Raw genomic sequence first — 23,624 nt, forward strand, 5'->3', positions numbered from 1 at the left:
GCTCTGTCTCCTTTCACCCCGTCTCTCCTCATGTGTATTACATAATGTCTCACCCCACCAGTCTTTCTCTCTCTCTCTTTCATTTTCAGCTCGTCTCCTTCTCTCAAAGGATTAAAAGAATCCAAGCAGCAGGAAAAAAGTTGGCCACCTCTTGACCTTTCCACCTTTGCCTTAGTCACACAGTCCGAAATTCTATTTTAAGGCTGAGAAAGAAAAACTGAAACTATACCTATAAGTCAGAAAACTATTTTGACTACAAATACAATCTCTAAGCACAGCAAAAGTCAGAGACCACCTCACCCACTTCATTTATTTAAGTGCTTTTAAGCACGTTATTCATTAGTCAGTATTTAATGTGCCCACTCTTTAGTTATAGCCTGCTGCCACTGCCACACCTCCATCCTTCCAGTCTTAAAAAGCAGATAGTTACAGCAATAGTCACTGACATTCAGCTTCATTTGGGCTTCAGATCTGGAAAGATCCACAAGTGTTTCTGTCCATAGTTTCACTGTGAGAAGTCAACTCAATGCAAAGGGTCTGAAAGGAAGTGTAACTGTCAAGAAGCTGTTACTGAGAGAAGGGAATGGATTCTGTAACCTAAGAATAGCTCAACCTGTTTGCATTGAAGTGCCTGTAGTTACTGAATAATAAGCCTTTGTGTGTAATAAGCCTGGGATGTTAATGGGCTAATGGCCATTTTTAACTGAACTTAAACATATGAAAAGGTGATCTCTAACTTTTGCACTGTATCTTTAGCTATTAGGTCTAGCCTAACCATTATTTAACAAAAGATGAAATAACAGCCAAAAATGCATTTCACAGAGTAGAATTCCTCTTTTTTATGCACTTTTTCTGCATAATTCTATTGTTGAGATTTAAACAACATCATCCAGAATGTTGCTAAGCGGATGCTTCAGTATCCAAGGTGGATGGTAATGCATTGCTAGGTGCTACCTTAAACGGAGTACCACCTTAAATTCTATGCCACCTTAAATGGAGTTCCACCTTAAATTCTGTGTCCGTCATGAGTTTATGTCATAACAGATTTTTTAGTTATATAAGTGACATATTTTCATTACTGGTAATTATAATGACAGGTAATTTGATTGATGTGATGGTCGCTAACTAGAGTACACAGCAAAAATTAGCGAGTGTCACAAGCTGTCATGACATCAAACATTATAACATCTTCCAAGACAATTATTGGCAATGGTAACATGACACTGTTATATTACTGAACAACTTGTCATGACAGCATATAATATCTGCCATAAGTGTTCTTTGGGTACTATTTTGTCTTATAACACCCTGCAGAGGGATATTATAAGACCAAAACCTTATAGCAAAACTATCATAAAACAATGTCTTAGGCGTCAGGCTGCGTATTCCTAAGCACTTCCTGTAATAACTTTCTGTAAGGTAGCATTTAGAGGTGTTAAACACTTCAAACATTAGGTTCTCAACAATGTGAAGAATTCTTACAGACTTAGTAAATGTCTTTAGAATCTCACATTAATGACTTAGCAATTTAATTACACAACACCTATATTATTCACAGGCGGCGCGGTGGCGCAGTGGGTAGCACTGTCACCTCACAGCAAGAATGGCCTGGGTTCGATTCCCGGCCAGGCGACCAGGGTCATTTCTATGTGGAGTTTGCACGTTCTCCCCGTGTCTGCGTGGGTTTCCTCCGGGTACTCCGGTTTCCTCCCACAGTCCAAAAACATGCAGTTAGGCCAATTGGACATGCTAAAATTGCCCATGTAAATGTGTGTGTCTGTCTGTCGATGGACTGGCGACCTGTTCAGGGTGTATCCTGCCTTCCGCCCAATGACAGCTGGGATAGGCTCCAGCACCCCACTGCGACCCAGAAGGATAAGCGGTTTGGATGATGTATGTATGTATGTATATTATTCACTCCAAAATACTTAGTTGTAAATGACATCATGGCTTCGCTGAAATTGATGATCATACTTAGGTTTGGATTACATTCAGTTTTTTCCTAAAACAATCTGCAGCGCATCCGCCCACCGTTGACTGCCCACCCAGTATCAGTTATATGAGGGTGATGATGAGCAATCCAGACATGACTGACTCTTGTGGTAACTCTGGGCTTCGTGTGATCTGATTTAATCAGTTCCTTTTTCTGAAACATGACGTATTCTATATTTTCTGTCCTTCACTATTATTGCATCATATAAGTCATTGTGATGCAGCAATGCCATGAGAATTCAGTCGAGTACAATCTTTCACACACTTCAACTCAGCTCCATAATGAGCATGCATTGGATTCAGTTCCTTTTTTTCACTCCCCAGTCTGTACAGTTCATATGTGGAAACTAATCTGAAAAAACAGCCCGTTTTGAATTTGCTGTTTGTGCACTCCAAAACATAATCATTGCTCTAACCTTTTTTTTGGTTTACTTCACTCATCTTCTCAGAAACTCTTGTTTTATCTGAGGTATCTGATAGAGCTGTTTCGCAAACACTGCACAAGCAAGAGTATTTGATTCAAGTTAACTAATTCAGGATTACTTTTTAAAGTAGAGTACCACCTATGGAGCCATATTGATTATTTTTTAATAAGGACTGGCCAAGAATTACTATACTGATGACAGAATTACTATACTGTATACATGCCTGTAGATAGGTTTTTGGTATATATTCTTCTTTTTATATTGTATCACCCTTATTATTATAACTGTCGGGTGTTGTGTGACTAAAACTGGCTGCTAAATTTCCTTTGGGATCAATAAAGTATCTATCTATCTATCTATCTATCTATCTACAAATTAATATATTGAGGCCACAAATTACTACATTGCCACGAGTTATGAGAAAATTTATTTAATTAATTTGTGGCCTCAAGATAGTAAGTTATGTCCTCAATATATTAATTTGTGGCCTCAACATATTAATTTGTGGCCTCAATATATTAATTTGTAGCCTCAATATAGTAAATTGTGGCCTCAATATAATAACTTGTGGCCTCAATATGATAATTCATGGCCTCGACATAGTAAATTGTGGCCTCAATGTAATAGCTTATGTGATTAATATATTAATTTGATGCCTCAATATATTCATTTGTGGCCTCACTGTAGTAATTTGTGGCCTCAATATGATAATTCATGGCTTTGACATAGTAAATTGTGGCCTCAATATAATAACTTGTGTGATTAATATTTTAATATGTGTTCTCAATATATACATTTGTTACCTCAATATAGTAATTTGTGGCCTCAATATAGTAATTTATGGGCTCAAGATAATAATTAATGGCCTCGACATAGTAAATTGTGGCCTGAATACAGTAAATTGTGGCCTCAGTATAATAACTTGTGTGATTAATATTTTAATGTGTTCTCAATATATTAATTTGTCACCTCAATACAGTAATTTATGGCCTAAACATATTAATTTGTGTCCTCAATATATTAATTTGTAGCCTCAATATAATAACTTTTTGCCACAGTATAGTAATTTGTGGCCAAGCTCAGTGGAGACCATTTAAAAATATGGGGCTGTTTGAGTTAACCGTACTTGCTGCAGAAGTCTGGTTCACTGAGGGCAACCAGGGTCATTTCTGTGTGGAGTTTGCATGTTCTCCCCGTGTCTGCGTGGGTTTCCTCCGGGTACTCCGGTTTCCTCCCATAGTCCAAAAACATGCAGTCAGGCCAATTGGACACGCTAGATTGCCCCTTGGTGTGAGTGTATGTGTGAATGTGTATGTCTGTCTGTCTGCCCTGCGATGGACTGGCGACCTGTCCAGGGTGTATCCTGCCTTCCGCCCAATGACGGCTGGGATAGGCTCCAGCACCCCACCGCAACCCAGAAGGATAAGCAGTTTAGATGATGTGTGTGTGTGTGTGTCTGTGTGTGTGTGTGTGTGTGTGTGTGTGTGTGTGTGTGTGTGTGTGTGTGTGTGTGTATTCTCTATTCATACTGTTCCCCTTTCAAGTCTTGGTTCCTCTCAAGGTTTCTTCCTCTTGTTCTTAGGGAGTTTTTCTTTGCCACCGTTGCCATTGGCTTGTTTATGGGGGCTTGGACTAAGATTTTCTGTAAAGCTGTTTTGTGAAAACACCTGTTGTAAAAAATCCTGTATAAATTAACTTGACTTAATTAATCACTTTATTAACAAATTACAAAAAAAAAATTGAATGATAAATATGATGAAAAATAATAAAAATTAATCAATAAAATAACACTTAAGAGCAAATATATGTATATGAAAATGAATTAAAAACTACAGAGACTCCTGTCACAGTTCCTTGGTTAATAATGATTGATTCATGTAGTACTTTGAGCACATTCTAGTATTAATTCATTTGTTAAAAGCCTCATATGCGTGCATTACTCCTTGAGACTCTTCAGGCTCTTCAGGCTTCAGATTCTACAGCCACACCAAAATAGAGTTTGCAGTGACACAAAATGTTACTAAATCTAACATTATGCATCAGTCATTTAAACCACAATGCTGCAGAAAGGAGGATTTCCAGAATTTGCACATCGATGATTAGGATATTTTCACAAAACTAAAAGCATGACTGATGATGACAGCAAGCCAGTCATCACGCATCAGAGTGAAGAGTTAGGGCTAGATTTTTTTTGAGAGTTGAGACATTCTTCTCTGGATGAAAAGCACCATTCACACACCCATCATCTAAGCCACTTATCCTCGCGGAGGTGGGGCTGGAGCCCATCCCGGTGGTCATAGGGCGAAGGCAGGAAACATCCTGGACAGGTCACCAGTCCATTGCAGGGCAGACACACAGACATATACAATCACACACACACTCACACCTAGGGGTAATTAAGCAGGTCCAATCGGCCTGACTGCATGTCTTTGGACTGTGGGAGGAAACCCACACAGACACGGGGAGAACATGCAGACTCCACACAGAAAGGACCCTGGTCGCCCGGCCGGGGAATCGAACCCAGGCCCTTCTTGCTGTGAGGTGACAGCACCACTCTGCACCACCATGCTGCCCTGGAAAGCACCATTCAGATTTATTTATTTATTTTGTTCCTGCACCTTCAGAATTACGACAGCATTCTGCACTGGCCACATGCTCATTTTCATTCAAATTAATTCTAGCTAGAAACCATCCAAAAAAAAATACAACCACACAAATGTTATAAGACATGGACCCTTTAAATTTAATAAGAAATCAGTGTTATGTGTACAGTCCTGTTTTGCAGAAAGAAAAGCCATTCTTTACATTCTTGTTGTGATATTGTCATTTTTTAACATTAAAACAAATGATCCAGACGCTGAAGCTGTTTATGCAAGAATAAAAGTCAACTTTACATGTAATCCATTACAATAGTAATTAATTATGTAATTACTTTTTATTACATTTAATTCTATAAACTTATGTTTTTAGGGCTAAATAATGTTTCATTGTTGTTATCATTGTGTAAATTAGCACAAAAAAAGTTCCGTATATAAGCTGAGGATTTTTAATGTAGGCTAGAATTATATGAATGTCAAAACCATGTTTTTCTGGCTTTTGAAAATAGGAAGGTGATTTTTCAGGTTATATGCATGTCAGTCATGGGCTGTGGAGGTTTTTTTAAATACAGCAGCAACCACCACTCTTTAAAGCCACTGTTCTTTAAAGAGGATTCTGTATCTCACTGCCATATGACAGGCTTCTCACTGATCACTGAGAATTTATTAAACATTTGTACTCTAAAGAACCAAGAAATGTCAAGTTCAGCCCTCTAATAGGAACATTTAAAGGGCTCATGTCATAGAAAACCAATTTTGCTTTTTGAAATGAAAGGGCTTGTTGTAGTATATGGACCATTCTACCGAATTGTATGTTGTCACTGTCCAAAAAAAAAAAAAGCTACCATTTTGGAGTTTTTATTTGGACAGCGACAATATGCCCTCAAAATTACCAAGAAATGACAATTTCAGGCCTCTAAGAAAAACATTTAAAGGGCTCATATCATGGAAAAACATATTTTTTTCCTTGCATTCGTAGAAGTAAATGTAAAAAATAACAGTAGGAATTGCAAAACTTAAGTGGAAAGAGAGTGCCACCACTTCCTCTTTACCCCAGCAACCAAGGCTAGACACAAGGCTTGACTGAAATCTGAAATCTGCGATGCTTTTCAGAACCATTAGTTATTATTAGACCTTAACTGTCTAAAGTCACAGTTATTGCTGCCGATAAGAAAAGTACGAAGTTATTTTCATTATTTCTCACCCACACCTCAATGAAACAAGCAGAGAAATTCTATTGTAAATACAGAGCCTATATATATGCATATATATATTTATATATATATATATATATATATATATATATAGATAGATAGATATGTGTGCCTGTAAGTAGCAGGGAATACTTTTAATTAAGATTTAAAAGGCGCATATCATGGAAACACAGTATATAAACATGGATAAAGTTTTAACACTCTGTTCACTTCCCAGTCCATATATGGAAACTAAGCCACAAAAACAGTCCATTTTGAACTCCATTTTGAATTGTTTTTGTGATCAATAAAAATCAACCCTTTCACATACCTGCTAATTCAGCCTACAGCAGAATAGCCGCGCCCCTTCACACTGAGCTTACAAGGAACGTTTCAGCCCAGAACGCTTTTTGAATGAAGCACAATACAGGGCGGCCAACAAGACAACAGAAATCTTAAACATATCAGTCTTAAAGTCGCAGTAACAAAAACAGCCCATTCAATTTTAAGGCATAAAGAGAGGTTGGAAAACTGTCATGTTAAAATAAATAATGACACAAATGTTAGAAGTGGGCACATAAAAAGCAAGCAAAATGTGAGATGTGGGTCCTTTAAATTCAATGAGAAATCAGTGTTGTGTGTACAGTCTTGTTTTGCAGAAACAAAAGCCATTCTTTACATACTGTCAATGTTTAACATTAAAACAAATGGTCCAGACACTCAAATGTACATGTAGGTCATTATGCAAGAAACTATCTAGTTAATTATGTAATTACTTTTTATTATATTATTACTTTATATTATTATTATTATTTAATTACATGTTTTATGATTTCTTAGGGTTGAATAATGTTTGCACATCAGTTTGCAAATTAGTACTTAAACAAAATCCATATGTAAGCTGAGGACTATTAATGTAGGCTAGAATTATATGAATGTGAAAAAAAAAATCTTTTTTTGATGTTTGAAAACAAGAAGGAGATTTTTCATTTAATATTCATGTCTGTCATGGACTGTGCAGATTTTAAATACAACCACCACTCACCACTGTGCTTTAAAGAGTATTCTGTATATCATTGCCATTTGACAAATGTCTCGCTTATCACTGGGAACTTACTAAACATATGCATTCTAAAGTACCAAGAGATGTCAAGTACAGCCCTCTGACAAGAACATTTGAAGGGCTCACATATCATGGAAAACCTTTTTTGAAATTAAATAGTTTGATGTAGTGTATGGACCATTCTCCTGGACAGGTTCAAACTGCAGCCATGTAGTAAAAAAAAAAATATTTGTAAGGATGTTTACAAGGGATATGTTATGATCAATGCATTCATTGAGACATCAATGAAGTAAATATATACAAAACTATCATTTACAAGGTACTTTCTATTGGAAGGTGGCTGTGCCAAACCCTAACATCTAAATTTCAACTTGTGAAAATAATAGATTTTTAGATTTCTTTTAAGGTGAAGTTGAAAGATTTTGATTTATTATGAGTTTATTATGAGTTTAATTTAATTAGATTCCATTGTTTTGAAGTCTAAAAATAAGTACTTTTATGCATTTCAATTTAAAATATTATGATGTTATACGTGTATTACTGCTTATATCAACTGTTCAGATGTAAACAAAGTCATTCAGAGTAGTCTGATGTGAAATGCTCCGCACTAGAAAAAACTATTCAGAATGGTTTACAGTGGCGGTGATAGGAACCAGACGTCTAAAGAGTTTAGTGCCTGCAAAAACTACATCACAGAACATTTATTACATGAAATTGTTATGATACACTGTTTTGGTTATGAATACATTGTTTTGAATAAATTGACCTAAATAGTATTTTTAAAATCTGTTCATGCTGGAAAGCTTTCTTTTGGCAAAATAGTCCCCCAAAATAAAACATTTACCACTATTTAACCGTTATCAACATTACATATAAAAACTCAGACATGTGTAGGTTCACTGGTGGTTTTGGATAGTAAATAAAACAGCTACATTTGCATTGTAGACATTGCAACCCCTGGTTACCATCACCACCATTATAAAGAAATTCATGTCAGCAGGTTTCCCTACAATGAATATTTACATATCAAACCACTCTGAATAATGTACATGTAGATGATTGAATTATCCACACTAAAGAGTTCCCCTTTAATGCAATGACAAAACTGACTGCGTGGGCTTCCCCCAGTGCAGCCCTCGCATTACTGTAGCATTACAGACATCTCTAGGGGAGTGTGGGTGTGAGGAGAGTAAAAGTTTAAATATATTTCCCTGTGAAAATGGTGAGAAAATAAAGCACATCTGGAAATCATCTACTTTTTCCTTCTCTTAATCTGAAATCAAGCACCCTTAAAGTCCTGTTTATACAGATATTAGGATATGAAAAATATATATTTGTCAAAAAATTCATTTCTAGACTCCCTTTCAAACACCAGCATAGAAACACTTTAAGAGAGAAACAAATTCATTTCAATTTCAATAGTCGGTTTTGCATCAAACAGTGTTTTAAAGGTACAGCTAGGTATGGTGATATTTCTGTTATTTTATATTAAGCAGTTTTTGAAGTTTTTTTTTTTTTGTTTTGTTTTAAGCAGTTTGTTTATCTTACTTTATATATTTTATGTACTTTATATGAAACCTGCCAAAATCAAAAATAATGCAGGCCTCACATTACTTTAGCATTACAGACATCTCTAGGGCAGTGTGGGTGTGAGGAGAGTAAAAGTTTAAATATATTTCCCTGTGAAAATGGTGAGAAAATAAAGCACATCTGGAAATCATCTACTTTTTCCTTCTCTTAATCTGAAATCACAGCACCCTTAAAGTCCTGTTTATACAGATATTAGGATATGAAAAATATTCCAGTGTTTCTCCGCGCTAGTTCTGGAGACCTATTGCTCTACACATTTTACTGTTTTTCCTGCTTTAAAACAACCACTTCAATAATGGAGTGCTAATGAGCTGAATAGTTGGATCAGGTGTGTTGGGAGTAGGGAAAACACTAAAAGGTGCAGGCCAGTGGGCCTACTTGATTTAAGCTGTGTGTCATAAATCAAGTACTTCCATATGAGCTACTTTTAGTGTTCTCACTGGAAAATTAACAGTCGGACAGTCTCCTTTAATACACAGATGGAATTGGCTTTCTGGAGGCCCTAAAAATGAAGTGTGGAACGTTATACACACTGTTTGCACAGACTTTTGTGTTTATTTGTCAAGAAATTCATTTCTAGACTCCCTTTCAAACACCAGCATAGAAACACTTTAAGAGAGAAACAAATTCATTTCAATTTCAATAGTCGGTTTTGCATCAAACAATGTTTTAAAGGTACTGTTAGGTATGGTCATATTTCTGTTATTTTATATTAAACAGTTTATTAAGTTTTTTTTATTATTATTTTAAGCAGCTTGTTTATCTTATATACTTTATATATTTTATATACTTTATATAAAACCCACCAAAATCATGACGCACTGTCTCAATTTGGCGGGTAAACCCCCAGCTGACCGCGCGGGTCTAACCGTTATCTCATATTCAAAATTTAACGGAAACTCTGCTAACAGCCCAACTGTCGTTCGTGCCACTAGCACAAGGAACTGCTGCAGAAGAGGTGAACAGTTTAGTCTCTTTATGCTATTCTTAAAATTATTATATTTTAAGACATATTAATATATTAATAATGATGTGTAAACGTTTGAATACATTAATTTTGATAATTAACTCGAGCTGGGAATTTACTGTGACCGTTACTGATTGAAACTGCTAGCTAGGTAAACTTGGCTAGCTAGTATAGCACAAAACTGAGGTGACTTAGATTAACCATGCAGGTATTAGGTTAGTTATTCATTTTCTTTCATTCTTTCTTTCTTTCTTTATTTCCAACAGAGTGGTGTAATGAACCTCGGACAGTAGGAGTGGTAGGTTGGCGTTAACTATTAGCCTTAACTATTAACTTGTCTTTACTGTAACTAGCTAGTTAACGTTACCAGTTAGCTTAACTGTTTTATCCTGTGTTAGAGAGGAAGCTTGACTTAATGTTTACACATGCCATGAAAGTGTTGAGAGTTTACTAGCTATATTTGCGATAGAAAGTTTTAGTATGATATAGTTGTTGCTGTTATAGATGCAAAGTTAAGTTACAGCTTCAAACAATATTCAGACTAGTAGCTAACCTAACTCTAGATGCCTAGTGAATCTTATACGGGTCAAAGCCAGCCCACACGCGATGGGCTGGAGTGCATTTTATTCGTGTTTGTGAATATTTAAGTTGTGTGTCCACGAAGTAATTCTTTAAGTGTATTAATCCACAATTGCTATCACAATCTGCAATGAAGAACAGGCTGTACGCTAACGTTAGTATAATGGTGTGTATAGGCGGGAATATTCCGTATTACACCCATTTTGACGAGAAGGATTCATCGTATATCGACCTGTAAACAACGGGCGAGATTTCTATCTCTGCTTTTGTGCTTGATTTTGATTATGAATGCGAACAGAAATGTCTTCACGCGCGCTCTACAGTCTGCAGTGAAGCAGAGGCCAGTTGTGGTCCAGTGGGCCCCTGTTTACATCACCTCTATTACCATCTCAAGTGGCAACTTCACTGTTTATATTTCTCACTCCACTGAACTCGCACTTCATCGCCCTTATTTACGTTACTTCATGCTCTGGTTTTCTAGCAGCAGTTCTAGTGAAGCAGTGCTGCTCCCTGGTGGTGAAGTGAGGTGCGAGTAAGCAGAGTTGACACCACCACACCTGCGGTCTCTCTTAGGACTAGCTGTAATAAATGGAAATTACAGCTGTTTGTCAAGTGAAACTGAACTTTCTCCGTGAAATTCTTAAGAGGGAACGTAATCTTGTCATTAGAGGACTGTGTTTTCCGTTTTGGAAATCTTTTTGTTTGTTTCTTTTGTTTGTTTCCTAATTTTCGGGTAAAATATTTAACCTAAAAGTTTGCGTTAAATAACAGTGAAATCGGAGAAGATTAATGTGTAAATGTAAGGGTGTAAAATTAAGTATTCGCAGAAAATTACCAAGTGAAAGGTTGTTAAAATACTTATTTCCCCATTTGGCCATACAAACACTGGATATCTCAGGCAGTGATCGTTTGTACAGAGCAGCGCCGACTGTGAGTTTTACTGTAAATTTTCTATCGGCAGTCCTTCAGGGAAGCGCGTCATGTGTCCCTCCCCCTCCATATCATAGCCCATAATGGCTACCCAAAACACTGCCTTTACCTCCGTGCCCGCCCGATTATCCTCATTTCCATTTCACGCGGGCCAACAGTGTACTGGATGGAGCACATCAGGAGGATGTTGTCTCAAAGCGCTTTAATATAGAAGGCGCGTTTTCCGGTTTGTATTGTAAAACGTCGTCTTGTTGATAGCACGTAGCATGATTGGACAGGTTAGATGTATATCTCAGAGATAAAGCTTTAGGCGGAGAAGGACTCGGGTTCTGGAACTGTTTCTGCTAAACAGCCTACACCACCGCCTAAATCGATTGTGGGTAGTCAACATTGATTTCACTGATGGACACTGTTTGACTTCGCTCCCGGCACGTTGTTGACGGTCGCTGTGTGTCAAACTTGCGCATGCGCGCACCATGGCTCACAATGCTCGCGTCATCCTGCCTAGTTCATTACTGGCTTCTTATGAGAATGGATCCGAGCTTAAGAGAAAGGGGGCTACCAGCCAGTCGCAGCACAGCAAGGGGATTTTACTAGCCAATCCCAGCGCTGGAGGGGGATTCTTATTAGCTCAACCCGGCGCAGGAGACGGATACTACTAGCCAGCCCGAGCACAGGAGGCGGATATTTCTGAACAATCTCAGGGCAGGAGGCGGACACCTTTAGCCAGTCCCAGCGCAAGAGGTGGATAATACTAACCAGTTCAAACTCAGAATGAGAAATATTATTAGGCGGGACAGTGTTAGCCAATCATAGTGCAGAAAGCAGGCTCGTACAAGCCAGTAGAAGAACATTACGGCCATATTACAAGCCAATCCCAGCGCACGAGGCTGCGCGCAATCAGTCAATCTTTTTGCACGGAGGCGGGGTTTGCCGGATTACGGGTGGGGGAAAAATAGCGTGAGAGTGAGGGAGGGGTTGGTGTCTGCTTTCCGATCCCGTGTGTAAATCTTGTGCCGGTGGAATTTTTAAATCCTCTGCTCCGACTCGCCATTGGTGCTGAAGGTGAGGAGGAGGCGGGAGAGGAGGGGGCTGTTGCATGGAGATATTGTTTACTTTAAGTTTATGACGGAGGCTAACGGAGAGTCAGCGTCGGTGCAGCCAGGACCAGCTAGGGCTCTGCGCTGGAGAGCGGGTAAAAACGTTAAATTAATGAGAGAGGAGGAGCCGGGCTCTCATTCGTCTGCGGATAAAGGGATGTGGAGTGGAGCTTCGGTGTGAGCTCTCCTCTGCCTTCTTCTAGCGTAGGGCTCGTTTGTTTTTGACCGGAGAGAGTTGTTGCCTCTCGCTGCACGTTCTGGGTTCAGCAGGGACCTTTCGTGCCAAGCACAAGGTTTCGACATGCAAACCCTTCTTGCCCCTTGGCTCCCAGGTGCTGCGTAGGATCCCGGAGCACATCAGGTTGGACTTCATTGTTATTTAAATTCCTTCTTTATAAACTCTCCACCTGGACAGAGTCTTTGTCTTTTGCTCTTCGTGTGCACGAAGCCTGGGTCGGTTGCATATGCCAAGAAGACTTCTGCTGAATATACCAGCCTACTTTTGGATGCATAGGCTCTAGGAAAACAAGATGCATCCGGAAAACAGCAGTAGCAACGCCGCTGGGAGCAGCCAAGAATGCACCGGTTCGCCGGAGCCCGGGGAAGGGGGTGCAGAGAGCCGTGCGGAGGCGGTGTCCACGTCCGAGGTGCAGAGCCAGCATCCCCCTGTGGAGCAGCACACCGAGAGCACCGAGACGCGTGAACACGGGGAGGAGGCAGAGAGCAAAACCAAGCTAGATGACTGCGCGGTGCAGCTGATCCACGCCGTTGGGTCCGAAAAGGGGCAAGCAGCCACGCCACCGCCCCCCGTGCCCACGACCGCACTGCCAGGACCCGCGTTCGCTCCACCCGAGGGCGGCTTCGGCTGGCTGGTGGTGTTCGCTGCGACCTGGTGCAACGGCTCCATCTTTGGCATCCAGAACTCTTTCGGGATCCTGCACATGATGCTCGCCGAGGAACACGCAGATGCTAAAGACCAGACGTCCCAGTTTAAAGTGGGTGAGTTAGCTAGTTTATCCCTCACACCTGTTGCTCACAATTGTGAGTCACTTGTATGCTGAATTGTCAAGTAAGTATGAGCAACTCATGAACTGCAGGGTAGAGCTGAAAATCAGCGCTACTGAAGATGCATTTAACAGAGACATTAAACATTAACTTTACTGGTAGTGCTGATCCAGAATCGTTTTTTAGCATATGCACATTTGCGTGGCGGGATACTGCTGATGTTGGACGAGTGCCCTTACTTTGACGTGCGTGTTTAATAATAGAGTAGAGAGTTCATCCTGAGTTGCACTAGCTGTAATCTAGGCAGAGTAATCTCCACTCCGCTCGAGAGAGTGATAGAGGGAGTGTAAGTCAGCCAGAGTGAGGGAGTGTACTTGGTTGACTTCAAATAATCTGAATAATGAGTGCAGAGAGAATTCAGGCTGCTGTTTAACTCCTCATCTCTGAAATGTTTATTAATTTAAGTTTAAAATCTATCTTTTAGTAAATATTGTGGATTGTACTGTAACTATTGTGCAACTTATATGCAAATTATGTGTTGAGTGAAGAATTGTGGGCCTACATAGGGATGAGTTTAAGGCGTTAGATCTAGTTTAGTTCAATAATGAATTAGCAAAGGATCTTGGAGTATAATGGCAGGTGCAGATACTGGGATGACAGCAGAGGAGGATTGAGAGAAATATGAAAAGTATGTGCATTTGTATGTGTCCAGGTCAGCTACGTTTAAACTGCCTTGATCACTGGACACTTCTCATCAGATGACCTGCATGTTGTGCATGATTTTAAAATAATACTCAGGTGTTTTGTAATCTAAACTCTGTCTGCTGCATCTGTAGAGAATAAAAGTGATATATTTGTTTCGAGAGGTGACCATTGGTGAACATTTTAGCTGAAAGTGGTGTGAGTGCAAATGTAGGTGGGGTTACAGATCAAGGAGCTAGTTGTAACAGCCTTTAGCAATGTCTGGTGAATTGATGCAAAACACAGTTAATTCAGTACAGTTCTTTGTTGTTTGAACCAGATAAGCTTCCCAAAGTAAATACATAAAAGTATAGGCTACGCATTAAAAAATATGATTAGTGAAAAGAGACTTTGTCAAACACTGGTAAGTGACTACAAAGCAGAACAGCAAACATCAGCATGATTGTACTTACACATTTTATTTACATGATGTCCATAGAACATTTTTGGTCATTATATAAAAAGTGAATAAAAAGTTAAATTTAACGGTTCAAATTCATTTGAGGGGAATATGGAGTTCTTGCATTGTGTACTTTTGATAGCTTAGTTGTTATACTGTTAAAAGTAATCCTGCCATGTACTTTACTGTACTGGCTGTCTTTCACTATAAGTTGTTATATTCTTCAAATTGGTACCATCGTAAGACCGATATATGTAAATGAGCTTCATTTTGGATGCCCTGTATTGCGCCCCATTTAAAAGGCAGTCTAGGCTGAAACATTTCTTAAAGTTCCAATGAGAATGAGTCGGGCTAAAGTACTGTAGGCTGAATAAGTGGATATATGTTAATATGTTGGCTTTTGTGAGATCACAGAACAATTCCTTGAAAACAAACTGTCTTCATATATGGATTTGGAGGCATAAAACTATGTTTACATATTGCATAAAAATAAGTGAGAATGTTTTTTTTCCTTTATAGGGGCCCTTTACAATAAAATAGGTGATATTTATGTGCTTTGTACACACAGCTCAGTAACTGAAAAACTCTTACAATGAAAAATGTCTTCATGGAGAATCTCAAGAAGTGTTTGTCAGATTACTGTGAACATTTGCAGATCATGTTGCTATGGAAATATGAAAAAATCACTTGGGCCTGTTTAACTGCATAAAAATAGAAGCCAAAGGGCAGGTGCTTCAGCAGGTGTGGTTTGTGTGTTTTTGAACCTTTTTTCTGTTCCTTCAGAGAAAGTGTTGTCCATGGTAATCGACTGTATGCTACAGATGTTATAGGTTTTTTATTTCAAAAACTGTATGAGTATTCCTGTAATGGTCTAGAACAACACTGCTGGCATGTGAGAAAGTCTCCAGAGTGAGATTGAACACAGATGTGCATTGTACTCCTGCCCACGTCGGTGGGTGCTGTTAATGGAAACAAAGACAGTGGAAAGAGAGGAAGGCAGAGCATGAGAGAGGAGATCAAACAGAGAGGTGCAGGGAATTCTGGGAGATAAAGTCCCTTGCCAGATGGAGTGACAGGATGGTTGTGCAGGAGGCAAAGTGCTACAGTGATGTAAACAAATTGGACAAACAGTGCACGGTTACTACTGATGTCCTTTTTGTGTGTGTGTGTGTGTGTGTGTGTGTGAGAGAGAGAGAGAGAGGCTGCTTGTATGTGACGTCTGACCAATCCTCAGGTAATGCTGCTGCTTGTGTGTATGGTTTGTAGTGCAAGTGATTGTGTGCTGCTCTGCTTTGCGTAGTGCAGCAGGTTGACTACTTTGTAGGACTGCTTTATGACCAGCTACAAACACAGCATTCACAAATAAGCTAAAAACTCTCCTTCCTGCTCTCTTCCTCTCTTGCCCTCACTGTGTCCCTCACTCTGTGGTCAGTTTTCGTGTTGTTTAATCTGGGAAAATGGTTCCAGTGTTGCTACATGAAAGCAGCTTTAATTGGGCCGTGTGGCGCTGCTGGACCAAAAAGAGGATATTAAAGGCTAAAAGGGGCAAGTGTTTTTTTTTCTCTCTCACCTCTCTCTTGCTTCATTCTGCGCTCTCTCTCTCTCTTTTTTTCATGTGGTCCTTCTGTCTGTCACTGTCTTCATTCTGTCCTTCTCTCTTTATACTTCTATATTTTTGTTCTGTTTCTCTTTTCTGTTTTTCTTGTTTTTCTCTCTCTCTCTATGTTCCTCTCTTCCCCATTTTGTCATTCTCTGCTTTTCTTTTTTTCCATTGTATTTCTGTCTCTATATCTTGTTTTCTCACCCCCCACTCCACATCGCCCCCCCTCGTCCTCTTAGAGTGGGGCCCACTATCCCCAAACAGCCGGAAACATTAAGGTTTAATCTCAGCAGGCGATTAAAGGGGAAACTCCCACTAATATAAATATAGATTATCACACGAGGCTCAGTGTCCGCTTTAATACTAAGATCAACATTAAACACTGTCCTTTTTCAACCCACTGAACATGCTTATCCTGCATCAAAAGATTATTCAGGCAGTTGATTAGTTTTTATATTGTTCTCTAACCAGATTATTGTCATCGGTGTTAGTGATAAGATAAGGAATGTGCTACTGCCTTACATTTGATAATTCAACAAGGAAAATGGACACATACAATCTTAATTTCTGTAGGATCCTTTTCAGGGAGAATACTTTTTCTCTTGCTTGTCCTTTTGTGCACGTCCTGACCTGATTTGATGTGCTTTGCTCAGAAGTTGCTGTAAGAGTTTGTGTATGTATACCTTGCCAGATATTATTGAGACATGGGGCAACGTTCAGAGCTTAGATCAGAGTGAAAATTTATTTAAAAAAATCTCAGGAGACTGTGTGGGGGGGTGTGTGCTTTTCACTGCTAGTGAAGGCTCTTTATTCTCTTCTTCAGAGAAGAATTATATTTCTTTTCCATATTCTATTCTTTTGGTATGATTTATATTATGGTATGATATGTGTAATAACAGAACAAATCACTGGTAAATTATGCCATCAGCCTTTAACACAATTCATACACATAGATACAAATGCACACACGCAGAAGCAGTTTGCAGAGTAGTTACTCCTGTGCACTCTGGTATGCCCAATTTCTTCAGAAGTATGTGCGGTGGTAAATGTAATGTAGAGGACCGTGCTCCATTTGAAGGCCAGATCTCTAAACCTTGCTCCAGCTGTAAGGATGCATTCAAAGTAGTTAGAGTATGGAGGTAATGTTTATAAGGTTGTGGGTACCAGTCTTGAGTTAAAGAATTGCATTATAGTTTGATTTACCTTATGCTACCTTATACTTTGTACTAGCCTTTATCAGGAAATTTAGCTGATGATTAACTGATTAAACATAATTGTGTTGGATTTAGTCTTTTATTAACTATTACAACCAGGCAAAACAACCTATTTGCACTGATTTGTGATATTTTTAGGGCTTAGCTTTTCTTTTTGTCTGCACCACAGACAACTCCTCATGGTAATGTATATTGATGTGTCATTTGCAGTGCTGTTCCAGTTGTTATGACACTGTTATTGTTTACAGCAGTGTGTGCACGGGGTATTTTTTTGGCCGTTCATCATGAAAAAAAAGACATGTCAGTTTCTCTCCAATTTGTCCTAGGTACCAGCACAAATTACGGTTGAGCTAATACATAGCAAGAATCTTGTGATAACATAGGGTACAAAATCAAATCAGTGATGCTGTGTAAGCCATTGTAATCTCATGATACACACCAGTACACAATATAATACTGGCTCTGTATTGCAGTTTTTCACTGCAATGCTATGTGGACAACACCAACTCCTGAGTGTTAGCTAGGATCTGACAAGAAATTAATCTTGCAACTTGAGTAACTGAAGCAGCATGGCTATGCACATGCAGGCACCTTTTGTATGTGTTGTATAGATATAGTCTCATCTTGTATGTTAATGTGTGCATGTGTTCAATCCCCTCTGTCTGCAGTGTAACTCAGTAACATCGAGCAGAGGCCAAATCAGCTCAGTGACCAAACTAAAGAAGCATAATGAAATCAGGTGCCTGAGCTAGGGGTGAATGAAAAAGAGAGAAAGAGAGAGCTAATGTAAGTGTATGTGTAGGTGTGAGACAGATGGAGTGGAAAAGGGGCAGATTTGAGGGAAAAGGTAAAACAAAGGGAAATACTGACTGTCTGGTCAGATAGCTGTCCAGCCAGACATGGCTAGTCTATTGGCATTCACGTTTGCTGATAACTATCAGTGGAAAGCTATACTGCACACTAGAGATGTATGGTGTTTAACTAGGTTGTGAATGTACTGACGTTACCCTGAAGTACTGTAAAAATCTATTACATTTTTACCTTATAGTGAGGAGTAACTTATGCATAATGAAGAATTGAATTAATGTGGAAGAGGTTTCAAAGATGCATGATCTATGTGGTGATGAGAATGTATGGCATTTATAACCCTTATTATTATTGTATGTGTAGTTATATAGTTTTGCCATGCGTTCAGTTCATGGTATTCATATGTGATTACGTACTTAATTTCATAGTCATGTAATATATGTATTTAAGATCAATCTACATTCTGTAACAACCATTTTCGGACTGCATGTCTGGCCTTGTCCCTTTGATTTTGTGATGGGGTCAGTAAGTCTGCCCCATCACCAGGTTACTGATCCTATCATAGGTTTAAAAAAGAAATTAAGGAAGCATGGCTTGAAAATGGTGAAACAGGTTTTTTCATCATAATTAAATATTTCCTCTGCTATTTACAGTCACAGAATATATCGACTGAAAGCTTTTAATCTGTACTTTGCATAAATTCTCTGCTGAATTTAGTACAAAATATAAGAAGAGGCATTCAGTGTGTGTATATGCCTTTGAGGTTTTAGAGGGGTTAATAAAACCGTTTACTCTGAATTCTAATAGCCAGAAAATACAGGAAATTGAAATGAATGTTGATCTGTTTACTGGTAAGATTGGGATCTGAGTCATTAGCTGTGATCCATTATGCAACCTTGCTTTCTTTAACTAGCTGTTGTGTAAAATCCTGGCTGCTCTAGATGGTGTCTTTGGAACTTCTAATACTGTTCAGGATTGTCAGATTTTGGGTATTATTGTTTAAGTCCCATTAATGTCAAAATCTAGAGAACATTAGTAATAGTATTTTTATAGATATATATTTTACTCTCTGTTTAGCAGTGTGACAGTTTCACCTGCTTAAACTTTAAGTGTATTATTCAATTATTAATCTTAAGTTAGCAATTACGGACTGGATGTCTGTAACGCTCCATTGTTCTTTAGAGTTTAAGGGAAGAAAAAATCCAAATGCTACACAGTCTTGTGTGTGTACAGGAAGTGCTTTTAGTTGTTATAGCTGTACTGTCCTCATTCCCTCACTGCAGTGGTTTGAATTAACTAATCCCAAGACATTCATTTGGACTGTCTGTGGATGGATGACAAATGAGCTCCATGCTGGGAGAAACATAGCTCTACTTGCTGTTCATATTCAGCTATGCTAATATGATGCTGGTCTTAGATGATGTCTAACAAGCATTGCTGTGTTGCTTACGAAGTTGACATCAGCCTATTTAACTCAATCAAACCTAACATTTCACTAAAGATACATTTGGAGACCAGCTTTGACCCCTTTGAATAATAGTAAATAAAATCTGGTTGGTCTGCATGCATGTCTATGGTGGCCAGAGAAAAATAGATCAGCATGTGAAATTGGATCTTTTTGTGTGCTACTGTGCTTCCTATCATTATATAAAAGAAGCACTATACTACGTTTGTAGTAGATTAAAAGGCAGACATGGCCGTGTTTTTGCATAGGCAGTAAATGGTTAAATTACAAATATATGCACACTTGTATCTCTCTCTCTCTCTCTCTCTCTCTCTCTCTCTCTCTCTCTCTCTCTCTCTCTCTCTCTCTCACACACACACACACACACACACACACACAAACACACTTATTCATATACACTCCACTCCATCTAAGCCAGCCGTGGTCCATATATAATCATATTATGTGCTGGATATGGGAGTGAATTGCAGTGACTGGGTATGTAAGATGAAGATGAAAGGACTCATTTTCCACCTCTTTCTGGTACTTAACGTAGGGTTTTTGCTGAACACTACTACTGGCTGGAGAATTGTAGAGCTGTACCTTTTGGGTTTGCCATAGAAGAAATTAACATTAGAGTTTCGCTTTATTTTTATTTTATTTTTATACATTTCGCAAGAAGTCAACTTTCCGCTAGATTTATGTTCTAAATGAAATCTCATGGGTGGTTGAGTTGTTTTCCAGGACATTAACTGATACTTCACACACAGTCCTCCCTGAAACCCTCACAGCAGTGTCTGCCAACAGCGAAACAAAGGCTCTGACTCAAAATAATGTTATGTATATTGTTATGTAGACTGTTATGTGGAGTTTTTATTTTATATAATAATAAAACATTCTCGTCGTCAGCAAAAGTGACAAATCAATAGGACAATAGGATCAGCTTTAGCCTGCTGTTATGGTGATATACATAGGGACATTATTAATTTTCTCCTCTCTTAATGCCCCTTAATTTGCACAGGGCGGAGGTTCTTTTGGAATGAGGATGAAAGTTACAAGTTATCAAGTTTGAATTTACTTGATTCAGATGTATACATTGGTTCCACCTAAATTAAATATATTACATCAGCTCAATTACTGTCGTTTATTTTACTTTTGACAAGAACTGTGTTGATGTAAAGTATTTTATTTATGTGGAATCAGTGTACACATTTGAATCAAATAAATTCACAGTAACACTTTCTCAGTAGGTGTTCAACAGTTAATTTGCAGAGCTGTGCATGATCACGGTTAAATGAGCTACCATGGTGACGGCCCCTAATGATAGTAAAAACTCACTTAACACTAGTTTAAAAACCCTTCGTTCATTTATTGATTTATTAATTTATTTCATGCAAACCACAGGAAGACACTAATGTTCTCACACAACCAACATAATTGAGCTTTTAAGCATGAATTGATATCCTACAAACGTAAATTAATATCCTACATTAATATCATTTTTATTGTACATAACATAGTTAAGGTTGTTCTAGAAATGCAGCTGATGGAATATGCACGGTCCTATATGTTATGTTGTACAGCTTAGGACATCCTTAGACCACATCGCCATCCGCTGTTCATTACCACATTAATTTCAGTACGTATTGTGCTTGCCAAATCAAAGTTTTACTGTGCTTCACTTTTGTGTCCCTTTATTTCACAAAGATTAAGCTTCAACTCACATGCTGTCACTGTATTTGTTAATTACTGGCTTCAAACTGTTAATATTATGTAGAGACCAAAAAAAATCTAAATACTAACAACATTGCAGTCAATTATTTTATTGTCCATTGAAGTTCAGATGGACTGTTGTGGCTGAGTTTCTAACAGGTTGTAAATGAGTTGGGACCAGGTTGGGAACAACTGGTCTACCATTATTGTTGATTTGTTATAGCTACAATTTAACCATAATTAAACGAATCAACATTTGAAATTCTTTTTTTGAAATCATGGACACTGTGTTCTCCGGGCTAAAGACCACTCAGCTTATTATCAGTGCACAGTTCAAAAGCCAGTATTCATGATGGTCTGGGTATGCATTAGTACACATGACATGGGTGACTGGCACATCTGTGAAGGCACCATTAGTGCTGAATGATATATACATGTTTTGGCAACATATGCTGCCATCCAGACGACGTCTTTTTCAGGGAAGGCCTTGATTATTTCAGCAAGATAATGTCAAACCACATTCTGCATGTATTACAGCAGCATGGCTCCGTATTAAAAGAGTCTGGGTGCTAAACTGACCTGCCTGCAGTCCAGATCTGTCACCCACTAAAAACATTTGGTGCATTATGAAATGAAAAATATGACAGATGAGCCCCTGAACTGTTGAGCAGCTGAAATCTGATATCAAACCGATCAAATTTCTCAATTTCAACATTTGACATGTTGTCTTTGTACTGTTTTCCTTTAAAATATAGTTTACATGATTTGCAAATCATTGCATTCTATCTTTATTTACATTCTGCACAGCATCTAAACTTTGTTGGAAATGGGGTTGTAATTGAACAAATGAACTTCTAACTTGATTTTACTGACAGTCACCTAAGATTAGCGCTCTGCAGAAGAATAAAGCTTAACCATCCCTTACATTTTCACATTAATAACATTTTTGTAAACTGTGTAGGATTAATGTATAAACATGGCTTCCATGTGTATTAGGTTTATGGCTCTGCTGATTCATTTACATTAGCCAGTATGCTATCAGTTCTAAAAAAGCACATTGCGATTGAAGCTTGGCTTAAACTGTGATCTTGGAATATGTGGTTTCAATACAAACTAAATATAAACTGAATGTATATATGAATTTGCAAAATGATAAAGTGTGAGTACTGGTTTAATCTGATGTAATGCATATGACTAATGAATTAAACATTTATTTAGTTCATAACAGTGTCTGCACTGGCAAAACATTTTACATTTTACAGCTGTCTCCTGTGCAGATTAAGTTTCTGTCTCTTGGGATCTAGACATGCTGGAAACTGCTGTGCAGAATGTTGGAGCAACTCTAAATTTTAACTGTAGAGTGTGTGCTGAGCATTAGCTGTGTTTGTTTCACATCTTGCTGTTACAGTGAAGTCAGTGTGATGGCAGCTTGTCTTACAGTGTTAAGTTTTAGCATATGTGATTGAAAATTATCTTTTAGAAAATTATGATGAGTTTGGTTGCTACTGAAACATATTTACTTTTGTATTTCTTCCAAACCTTTCCTATCTGTCTGTGTATGTCTCTGCTCAGAAATCTGGGATATGAAGATGAATTTCCAGTGTGCAGTGCTGCAGTTGGAATGTAGCTTCTTTTTGTTGCAAGACCTTGAGGTCCCAGATAAAACCACAGATGCAAACGCCGGCTTGACGATTGATTATTGCAGCAAGCAGTCAGACAAGTAATGTGAAGTCCATAGCCACATGCTTATTACATTGTATAGTGGCACTATATAATTTAAACTCACCAGCTGACCTCTAAACAACATGTTGATGTTCATGACTTTTAAACAACACGTTTACATGTTGAAAACTCATTGGTGTGTTTTTATCCATGGGGTGCTCTCCGGCCATATGCCATTTCATATCAAATCTGTGCTCTCTGTAAATATTGTCTAGCCCTTACTTTATGGTGCGCCATTTGTTGACACTGGTGTTCATTTGTGCACGCACAACTTGTATAATCACCATTGAAAAGCATTGCCAATAGAACGGGATGCCCCGGAGTGGTGGCACCTCACTTGGATCACCATACCCAGTGCCAAGTGTCAGCTAGAAGGGTATAAAGCCTTAAGCTCCTTTAAGTAAGATTTGGAATGGCATTTCTGATCTAGAAATAATTACCCAATATCAGCACCTGACCTCACTGATGCTCTTGCAGTCAAAAGTCAAATGCAGTCAAATCCGCACAGCAATGTTCCAACTTCTAGTGTAAGACTTCTCAGT

At 38.5% G+C, this 23,624-nt stretch overlaps 1 protein-coding gene across 2 annotated transcripts in view; it reads left to right on the top strand.

Annotated features, from left to right (window-relative positions):
* Positions 1 to 11,639: 11,639 nt before the first annotated feature.
* Positions 11,640 to 23,624, top strand: part of slc16a2 (solute carrier family 16 member 2) — a 47,143-nt gene continuing 35,158 nt past the window's right edge. The window contains exon 1 of one of the 2 annotated variants that reach the window (XM_036589427.1): positions 11,640 to 13,435. In XM_036589427.1, coding sequence (XP_036445320.1) covers positions 12,967 to 13,435 — 469 coding nt within the window. In that variant the 5' untranslated portion in view covers positions 11,640 to 12,966. The remainder of the gene's footprint in view (positions 13,436 to 23,624) is intronic. The other variant, XM_036589426.1, reaches the window with a different exon arrangement.

This window comes from Colossoma macropomum, unplaced genomic scaffold (genome assembly GCF_904425465.1).
Source record: "Colossoma macropomum unplaced genomic scaffold, Colossoma_macropomum, whole genome shotgun sequence".
Taxonomy (NCBI): Eukaryota; Metazoa; Chordata; class Actinopteri; order Characiformes; family Serrasalmidae; genus Colossoma; species Colossoma macropomum.